Here is a 10,499-nt window from a genome sequence, read left to right as displayed (position 1 = left end):
TATTATATTTTGGGCTTTGGTGTTAAAGAGGCACAGTTTTAAAAGTGTGAAAAGAAAATGAAGAAAAACAGCAGTGTAGTTCTACAGTAGAAACAGAAAAGAAGTCAGATGTGGGGAAAAAAGCAGTAGAGACTATATGAGTATAGTATAGTAGGCTACAGTAGAAGAACTGTGCTAAAAATAATTTGAATATTTTAAAATTAACATCAAAATATTTAACATATTTGAAATGACACTGTTGTAGTGCAGGTGTGTGAATGTGTTTAGTACAAAATAGTAAAAAAAAAACGAAACTGCACTAAAATAAGAGCTGAGTTAAAAGTTACGATTATTATTATTATCATTGTTATTAGAACTACTAAAAGTAGTAGAGCTTAAATGTTCTGACGTTTTATTTTGTTTATTTGTTTGTTTTATTTGTTGAATACAGTTCATTATAAATTATAATGTTTAAAATGAAAAGGAAAATGTTATATAAGGACAGTACAATGGGGGAAAGTCGACACTTTCAATTTTCACATTTTTCTGTTTTTGTATTGTATACACTGTTTTTATCTACTAAACTGGCTAAAACCTTGTCTTTCACTGTATATATATTACTGTCAAACTAACGAGCTCTAAATTCAGATTGACCCCAATAATCGATCGATGGCAAATGAATAACTGACACCGCCAAACAAGCCAAAAACAACAGCTTGAAACGCCTGCAACAGGTTGAAAAACACAGTGATCAATGAAGCTCAAAACCACTTTCAAATAAAAGAAAGACAAACTTTTTTTTTTTTTGCCTCTTACAAAAAAGAGTTAATAAAGCCACATTACTACAATATTATAATACGTTTCATTATTTTGATGCAATCAGTATTTAGCATAGTATTTATTAATCTGTGATAATATAACCAATTCATTATTAGTGTGTACATTTAGAAAACTTGCACTCCTGCACCCCCCCCCCATCCTTCAATCTCAAGGACTGCATGTTAACAGACAATTGTTTCTGTGCTGGTGTACATGTAGGAAATGACGAGCACGACACTGCTTCACATCTGAGCCAAACTCAGATAAATAAACCTGCAGCTAAAGCACATTTAAATATCGCAGAAAGCTTGTAGGAGCTTATGCAACACGTGTTTTTTTGTTTGCCCTGCCTCAGGATCCATGAGCAAGGCACTTCACATCACTTGCAAACACATTCACACGATCGGTCACACAAACACACACACACACACCCACACACACACACACACACACACACACACACACACACACACACGCCAGTGACGTCAGGCTGGAGTTTGGAGTAGAAAGCCAAGTGGATGAAGGAAGTGGAGATCTCCACCCTCCAGCCTCCCCCTGACACTTCTCATAAATATTACCAAGGCTTATTTGGGGGACTCGCACCACAAAGTCACATCGTGTCCTGGTTTTAACAAGCTTTCATCTGTCAGAATATACGAAATTGATTTTTTTTTCTCCCCCTTTTTCATCACCGCTTTGGCACCGTCGGATGCGCTCCAGGCAGCGTTTCTCTAACTCTTAACTTTATGCACCGGCTGCTGCACCCCGAGCAGGAGGGCTGCTATCGCCGCTAACCGGTCTCTGCCCTAGGGCTGCAGTCCGCTTCTTTCTGCAAGTCGGAGCCAAAGACTGTCCGATACAATGTATCATCGAGTGTCTTAAGATTTTTTTGGGGTGTCGTCGATCGGAGATCTACTCTGTATCAAGTTGAGCAACTCGGGACCTTGACTTGCTGATCTCGTCGCTGCTGGTGAAGAATTCAAGGAAAGTGCTGCGGTTTCACCAATTTGATTGTTTGTTGTTGGGTTTTTTTTATCAACAAGAATAAGAAGGAGGAAGAGGACATTTTTCATTCTGAACTTTATTACAAAGTCGAGCATCCATGATGAGCAAACCCGCCGGCTCAACAAGTGGCTGTTTGGATATTCTGAACGTCAAATCAAGTAAGTGTCGCTTTTCTCTTCCCCCTGACGCTCCTGGAGAATACTGAGTAGCCTCCGGTGTGTTAGAATAAGAGCTGTGGAAAAGGCCTTTCTCTGACATTGAGTGTTAAAAATAAATAAATAAATAAATTCAAACTTAACAACATAAAGCCGCTGTACATGGACTGCACCACACGACTTGACATCTCTCATGTCATCAAGGCTCCTGTACATTAATGAAGTCATTTCGTTCCTCATGGCCTTCCAAAAAAATGTGAGTAGTGATCCATGGGGAATAGCTGTCGTCCGTTTCTTTCTCCGAGCGCACACACACACGCATAGATACACACACACACGCATAGATACACACACACACGCATAGACACACACACACACACACACACACACACACACACACACACACACACACACACACACACACACACACACACACACACAGGTGGCTGCGTAAACTTGTGTCTATAATTAAAGCGGATTCAAGCTGATTAGAAGGACTTTTATTTTTTTTTAAGAAATATATTTTTTCGTAAAGGAGATCACACATTTTAGAGGCAGGAAATAACGCTCTGAATATTCCTCATCAACAGCTCCATTTGATGCCACTTGTTGCCCGTAATTTCATTTTCAATAATATCTTCAAAAGAATAATTAAGCAATAAACCGAAGAATATTCACTTTGAATTTGGTTTGAAGATATCTACAAGAGATTCTTCTTCTGTTACGGAGCTGTTAGTCAACTCACTTATCTTACTGTTTAAAGGCGTGATTGTGTCTGCATGCGCGCGTTTCTACACTACTGTAAAATATCTCATTTATTTAATCATCATGGCGGGTTTATTCAGTGTTTTTAAATTGCATTTTTGAAGATTTCCTTGTGATATTGAAGAATCTCTTGTACTTTATAGGTTAGGTTAAATTTGCAATGGGTTTCTTTTATTCTTAACTTTTGCAATTAGCCCTCTGCTAGGCCTCATAATGAATTCAAGTGAAATTAGACTTATAATATAGGCCCAAAGTAGGCTTTTGTTTTGTTTCAAAAGACAGAAAATTTTCTTTTGCATTAGCCTGTGTGTTTCCTTCAGTCACACATCCAAACATGTGTGATTCACGTCAAAGTGCTCTACCTCTCTTAGCCGTTGTTTTGCCCTCGAGTATTCAGATGTATTCAGATTTCTGTAGATAACCAACATGATTAAATTACAATAAAACAACTCACAGCACAACATCACAGTTATACTGTCATTCAAGTTCATAGCTGCCCACATTATGGGTGGTCAGTAGAAACATGTCCTTCTCTCAGTGAAACTTAATTTCCAGTTCTTTTAGCAGCTTCTCGCCTTGATGGTGATTACGTTAATAGAATATGCCATATATCTTCAAGCAATTACTGCACACAATGGAGACGAATTGGACCCCCGCAGCGGGAAGTTAAATACATTTCCACCACCCCACCACCACCCCTCCTACACAACAATAATCGTGCGTCATTTTTATCTAACGGACTCTCTTGCAAACACTGTTTTATATTTGTCTGAGCTTCTCTCGCTGAACTTCTGCGTTGTTTCGTTCTCCTATGATTTAATTACGCGTGGAACTTTTATTTTGGAAGTGCGCAAATGAGCCTGAAGTGCACAACTTTGGTTTGTTTTATATAATCTACTCAATAAGTGACTCCAAACTGTACAGTCATGATTTCTATTACATCTAAAAAATATATAGAGTATTAACCTGGCCTATAGATGACTACTAATGAGGATATTTCTTATTATGAAGCAGGTTTAAAATGTTAAATTCTTGTAAATGGAAGTTGACTCTCAGCAGGCCTACTCTCGCTTATAAAGAAACCGACATAAATGCTGCATACAAAGTTGTCTCTCTCTATCTTAGAGCAATTACACGGCTGTGGCCTACACTTAAATAGCCAACATGGCCTTCTGATTCTTAATAATCTGCCAATTGAAGCTCTGTAACTCTCTCCTGAAGTCATTGTTTTTGCTGCTGAGTGGTTATTCCCATGCTACCCTTTTTGACGGGTCACTGATGAATCAATGAGCAGGTGGCAAAACGTCAGTGTAATTACATAGACGGCTTTTCCCTCCAGAATAAAAAAGACTCCCTCATATGCATACAAATATACTTCTTTTTCATAGATTTGAATACAAAATCTTCACCAAAAAAAAAAAAAATCACATTTTTTCATCTACACCGGGGTCGATTTACATACACTTCATTTGAGTTGGTGAAACGAGTTGGTGCGCATTATTCTCATGGTGCAGTGTCACTCCCTAATCCTGGGGCCTATAGACCTGCGGGATAAAGCAGCTGTCGAGTCCCATTATGAAGGGGAGTTGGCAGCTTGTCGAGATCCAGGCAGTCAGACGAGGTTCAATAGGGGAAAATCATTAAGTTAACACTTTCCCCTAATGTCTCCATTGTGCGCCCTGAGGCTATTGTCTTAGAGAGCTCAGATATGACGCTTCCCACCGGACTTTATTCTTGAAATGTGCGCCGTAAATTCCCATGGTCGGACGAGGCGCGGGGCGCTGTCCAGTGTGTGTGTGTGTGTGTGTGTGTTTTGTGGGGTAGTCGGACATAAACAAGTCATTTGTAGGACGGTTGGTCCATAGCTCCCCGGGGTGTAAAAACAAGTTCATTTTTAGAATATAGGCCAACTGTATACTGTATGTATATATATATACTATATATATATGTATATATATATACATATATATATAGTCCACCAGCTGCGAAACTCGCTTCAAATGAACGGCAGAACTAAACTGCAAAACTATGAATGAGCAAGATTTTCTCAAGTTTTGTGTCAACTTTGAAAACTTTTCCTGCAATGTATCCACATTTTCAATATTCATCATAGTTTGCCATGATAATTTATTCATTTATATTTGATTCCATTGCTTAATAATTGACTGAACGTGGCATTTAATTGAAATTTGGGCCTTTTCCAGGTCGGATTCTGGACATCCCATGCAAAGTGTGCGGCGACCGCAGCTCAGGGAAGCACTACGGTGTTTACGCCTGTGACGGCTGCTCGGGATTCTTCAAGAGGAGCATCCGCAGAAACAGGACCTATGTCTGTAAATCTGGCTCTCAGGTGAGGCCTCCCTACAATTTATACAAGTCTTACATATTCATTTATTTATCTTCCTTTCTTTCTTTTTTTTACATTGGCCTAAATTGGTTGTAGCAGAGGTGTAATGGCTATAAGGGAGTCTATATTTGATCATTTTTTGTGGAGAATGGAGCAGGTTGGACGTAAAAGCAATCACAGGGAACTCAAGAGAGAAGCATTAAAAATTAAACCGAGAAAGCATTCAGTACCCAGTCATACTGATATGCCTCTATGTGATTTCTTACACTGACCAAATGATATCTAGGCAACCAGCATTGCATTTATCTCCAGGGAGATTTTTATGCACTGGTTTTAAGTCTCTCTTAAATTTCTCATCCAAACACCATTACTGACTATTAGGTTTTACGCACGGGAACTGGAACTTTACGCGCAGATTTGTGTTTGCTTTACTCTTCTGCGCGCTGTGTTAAGTCTCTCTTGATGAGCCTAATTGTGTCATGCCTGGGTCATTAAGTGCTGGGGCTAAACACCTCGCTGCTGTGATGTATCAGGTGTAATCCAATCTAATGTGATGACTCGAAGGCGAGGATTTAGGCAGCAGAGGGCGGGATGGAGTACTTATCCTCCGGGATGAGGCCGCGCTGGAGCCGCGGGGGGAGTAGGTCGATAACTACAAGATAATAGCACGATCTCTCACCTGGAGATTGGCCTCCCGGGAAGATAATAGCACATAGGATTCTGTCGTTCAAGCAGAGAGAAATTCAGCTGTAACCCCCTCTCTTTTCTCCCGCTCTCTCTTTCTCTTGTAAAGGGTGGTTGCCCCGTAGACAAAACTCACAGGAACCAGTGCCGAGCGTGCCGATTGAAGAAGTGTCTGGAAGTGAACATGAATAAAGACGGTAAATGGACATAATTTAATTATCACTTTGGCCATAGACACACCATGCAGTGGCGTTTGGACTGGGGTGGGCAAAGTGTATTAAGGCTTTTAATCAAGGCTCAAAGGAAGTTGATAATTACCCAGTCTTTACTTGTTTTAAAGGGGATATTATTTATACTGGTGCTGTGGTACTGTGCTGATAGATTACAGCTCATTAAAGCCAATTATTTTTTCCTCTACACAAACAACATTTGATTATTTTTTTAGGAGCAGTTAGGATAATGACAATCCTTTTCGAAAAATACCATAAAGAAATCAGGTAAACAAGCCATTATTCCCTGCAGAGATCTTTCCCCCCTCACTCTGTGTTCCTCTGCCGGCTCGTTTCACAGCCGTTCAGCACGAGAGGGGGCCCCGGACGTCCACCATCCGCAAACAGGTCGCCCTATATTTCCGGGGCCACAAAGAGGTGAACGGATCGTCGACCCATTTCCCGGGATCCTCTCTGCCCGGCCCTCCCTTCTTCACCACGGTCACGCAACTGGAGCCTCACAACCTGGAGATGAGCACGGTAGCCACCACGCCAGAGAGACAGGCCATCGTGGGTCTGGCGCAGCCCACACCGAAGGTAGCTCATACTTCGGGATGTCTTATTATTACACAATTATTTTTTATGATTTTTCTTTTCTTATCTCCCTGGATTTAATAGCTGTAAGTTCTACTTGACGTATAAGTAGTTGTCCACCTCTAAGTCAACAGAAATCACTGATCAATCTGTATACCATGGGTTTAATCGCTATTTATAACATTTAATGTCATTTTTAAAATCTAGAATTATCAGAATATACACGTTCTTAGTAGTTTATGGTATTCCATGGATATTTGTATTATACCCTTCCCAAATGTTATTATAGGATTACAGCTTTTTTTCGCAAGGGTTAGAAGTTGGAATTCTTGTCCAGATTTAGCAGCCTGTAAGAGCCACAAATCCGCCAATTAGATTTCTCACTGTAAATCCACCACAAGCAACACTAATAATTATAAAACCAGGTGCCGGGGCTTGGAATTTGACCTTTGTTGTGCGCAGCTCTCTGAATTGAGTTTTATTATAACACAATTATAACACAAGCTGTTGTATGATGATGATGATAATGATGATGATGGTGATGATGTGATGACAACTATAATCTTTCTCTTCCTCCAGTATCCCCATGAAGTCAGCGGTACCCCCATGTATCTGTACGAGGTGGCGACTGAGTCTGTGTGCGAGTCGGCGGCGCGCCTCCTGTTCATGAGCATCAAGTGGGCCAAAAGTGTCCCCGCATTCTCCACGCTCCCTTTATCTGATCAGGTACACTTTAGAGTGATGGGCTGAGGGAGGGGGTTTAAGAGTTTTAAATAAGGAGCTCACGGTCTGTCCTGCAGGGCCTTTATTTGGCAGCGATCAGCACTCAAGAAAAAAAAATGTCAGGAATCGACGTATAAATTTCCGTTTAGATTTGATGTCAGATGATGTTGTAAACTGGGACTTTCGCCATCACGTTTTACGCACGAGTTACTGTTGTACTGGCACTTAATGCGATTCAAAGGGGCTCATTGCTTCTTTAAGCTTTACAGTGAGAGTTTAACACTGAAACGCTTCCTCTTTTACAGCTGATTCTGCTGGAGGACGCTTGGAGGGAATTGTTTGTTCTGGGGATCGCGCAGTGGGCCATACCTGTGGACTCCACTACTCTTCTAGCCGTTTCTGGTAGGCACTGTACCTCTGCGAATGGCTACAGGTCACTCCAGGCCTCGTGAGCCCTACAGGTGTGAATGTGTTATTGTGTGTTAACCTGCATATTGACAATTTCTCCATGTTTACTCCATGTTTTACTTGTAGGAATGAACACTGAAAACACAGAGTCCCAGCGGATGAATAAGATCTTGTCTGAGATTCAAGCACTTCAAGAGGTGGTCACCCGATTCAGACAGATGCGCCTCGATGCCACAGAGTTCGCCTGTTTAAAATGTATCGTGACATTCAAAGCTGGTGAGTACTGTCATCTCTCTGGGTATTTTACAGCGCTGTCATTAAACTTGACAAAGGCTCCCAATGGAAATCATCATTTCTACTCAACTCATTACCAGTGTGCTATTATTTATGAATTACACCAGCACCTTTTAAACCCTCGCCCCTGTCTTACAGTTCCTACACATGGCAGCACTGAGTTAAGGAGTTTCCGCAACGCCAGCGCCATCGCCGCACTACAGGACGAAGCACAGCTCACTCTCAACAGCTACATACACACCAGGTGAGATTCAACCCAACGATGCTTTGAGCACGTTTTGCACCGTCTCCTGCAGCCACATTCATTATGAAGTTAATGAGGCAATAAGCCACTGTGGTTTCCTGTAATTTTGCACAGGTGCAACTGTCGAAGCGCGTTTTTTTTCTTTTTCTTTTTTTTTTTAAATTGGCAGCAGTTTTGTCACAGGTGTGCGTTAATTGGAGCGGCTGCGTCAGACAGTCCACGCACAGTAGAGGCTGTTTCTGACCCCCGGTGATGTGTTTCAGGTACCCGACTCAGCCCTGTCGCTTCGGTAAGCTGCTCCTGCTCCTGCCGGCGCTCCGCTCCGTCAGCCCGTCCACCATAGAGGAGGTGTTCTTCAAGAAGACCATCGGAAACGTGCCCATCACCAGGCTCCTCTCCGACATGTACAAGTCCAGCGATATATGAAATTCTCGCCATCTGTCCAGCGCGCATGGAAAAGACTTGAGCTGTAGGCCCACAGACCCACCCAGCAGTCGGCAGGATGTCAAATCATAGCAGGTGTAAGCATGGGTTGAATTTTTGCTGAGCACAAAAATCTTTTGGGCTATTATAAAATAGACCGTTTAGGCCTAGGCTCCGATGAAACAAAGACTGCAACACAGCCGGAATTCACCAAGTAGCCTGTTAACAGTATCTCTAGTTAAGGACTAGCCTGTAATTTCCATTATAGAATTGCCTGTATGATACTGAAAAGTGCAACCTGTGGCGTGGGCAAAGAGCCCACCGTGTTTAAATACCGCCTAAAGACTCTGGAGAGCTCCTGCCAAGTGTGTCTGACAAAGAAATGTTATATATTAAGAAGTTTTTCGAGTGTCTGTGAGACCAATGAGCTTGAAGACCAATTCAATCTTTTATTGCTGTGTTCAATCCCAATGGAGGAAACCAAAAAAGGATGGCGCATGCGTAATAGGGGATGCGAGTCGCTGTCCCTCGATCCGGTGCTGAAACCAAACGCACGGAGGCAACGATGAGGAGGCGGCAACTCTATGTGAAATTAGGGGAGGAGGGGGGGTTGGGGGTTGGGGGGGGCGAAAGGCTTTGAAGGAATATGCTTGCATTGCCTCCTGACTGTAAAACTACATTCATCTGAAGACGGTGTTTGTATTTAAGTGGTTACTGTCCTGTTTGTGTTGGTGTGTCCTGTTTGAGGCGCAGCATTAAAATGTTTAGGTCGACTTTGTGAAGTTAGACACTAACAATGGATAAAAGAAAATTCAGCACTTGGGAATGTTTTTTTTTTGTGACCTGTGATGTTTTTATTCTACTGTAAATACTTACAGTTATAACTATTTAGAGTTGTAACCAAGAGAATAAAATACACTGGATTCAACTGTTTTCATATAACCTAGATATAAAACTACCAGCTGCAGTTACAAAGCATGTTTGTAATTCACATTATTGCAAATTATAGCGTTACTCTTCTCAGATGTACTTTTGTTGTCATTGATAAGTACAATTTCAAAAGATTTCCCAGTGACACTTTATAATAAGGGTATAAAATACATGCTTAAGTAATTAATAACTTATGTATAACTTGTAATTTGATGCACGATGTGTTGTGAATTAAGAAGAGTTTAATGCTTAATGGATCATCAAGTAATGACCATTCATTTACCGTTAGTTGACGCATTAATTTATAAATGAGCTGTTATCCAGTTACATTAAAAAAAGTCAGCTCCATATGTTCTCTGAAAGCAGAGCAGCACCTGTTCTCATAGAAAATATGAAGCAGTTTTTTATCAAACTGGTAGTCAGATGTAAGCGTCAGCATGCTGCTGCATGACCCAGCTGTCATTGTTTTTATCATGTTTACATATGGTGGCATATGAGTTAAAAAAAAAAAAAAAATTATAACAGACACATATGTTCCAGCTTTAAACAACAAGGCCAAAGACCCGCCAAATAAAAGCTTTCATAGGCATTAAATCATCATACGTCATGCATTAGTTATGAATTATTTAAGCATGTTTTGTACTTGTATTATCAAGTGTTACCAGTTTTCCTTTACAAGTAGTCCAACCTATTTCTAAATCAAAGCTCAGGACAGTTTTAATAAACTCTCTAATCAGCCATAGGCCTAAATCCTCTTTGTAATTGAGATGGTAGATTATGTATTTATTGAAAAATAAATGTCATAACAAAGTTAGAATACCTGTAATGGCTGTGGCAGTTGCAGAATGAACTTGGCTGTCCAGTGTGGCATGTTAGGTATAGGTCAACAGTCCAAATCAACAAATGTACTTATGCGTGGA

General features: G+C 40.9%; 1 protein-coding gene across 2 annotated transcripts; it reads left to right on the top strand.

The window, feature by feature from the left end:
* Positions 1–1,900: 1,900 nt before the first annotated feature.
* Positions 1,901–8,652, top strand: nr2e1 (nuclear receptor subfamily 2 group E member 1). Of its 2 annotated transcripts, none has more exons than XM_022737858.1 (9): positions 1,901–1,961; positions 4,928–5,073; positions 5,864–5,951; positions 6,325–6,560; positions 7,137–7,283; positions 7,586–7,682; positions 7,815–7,964; positions 8,121–8,226; positions 8,490–8,652. In XM_022737858.1, exons 1-9 carry the CDS (start codon positions 1,901–1,903, stop codon positions 8,650–8,652), a joined length of 1,194 nt encoding a protein of 397 aa, XP_022593579.1. The 2 variants fall into 2 exon arrangements, with proteins under 2 accessions (XP_022593579.1, XP_022593580.1); XM_022737859.1 differs by having other exon boundaries at positions 1,904–1,928.
* The last annotated feature ends 1,847 nt before the right edge of the window (positions 8,653–10,499 follow it).

This window comes from Seriola dumerili, unplaced genomic scaffold (assembly GCF_002260705.1).
Source record: "Seriola dumerili isolate Sdu_G_001 unplaced genomic scaffold, Sdu_1.0 BDQW01000025.1, whole genome shotgun sequence".
NCBI lineage: Eukaryota > Metazoa > Chordata > Actinopteri > Carangiformes > Carangidae > Seriola > Seriola dumerili.
This window is presented reverse-complemented; position numbering and strand designations above follow the sequence as displayed.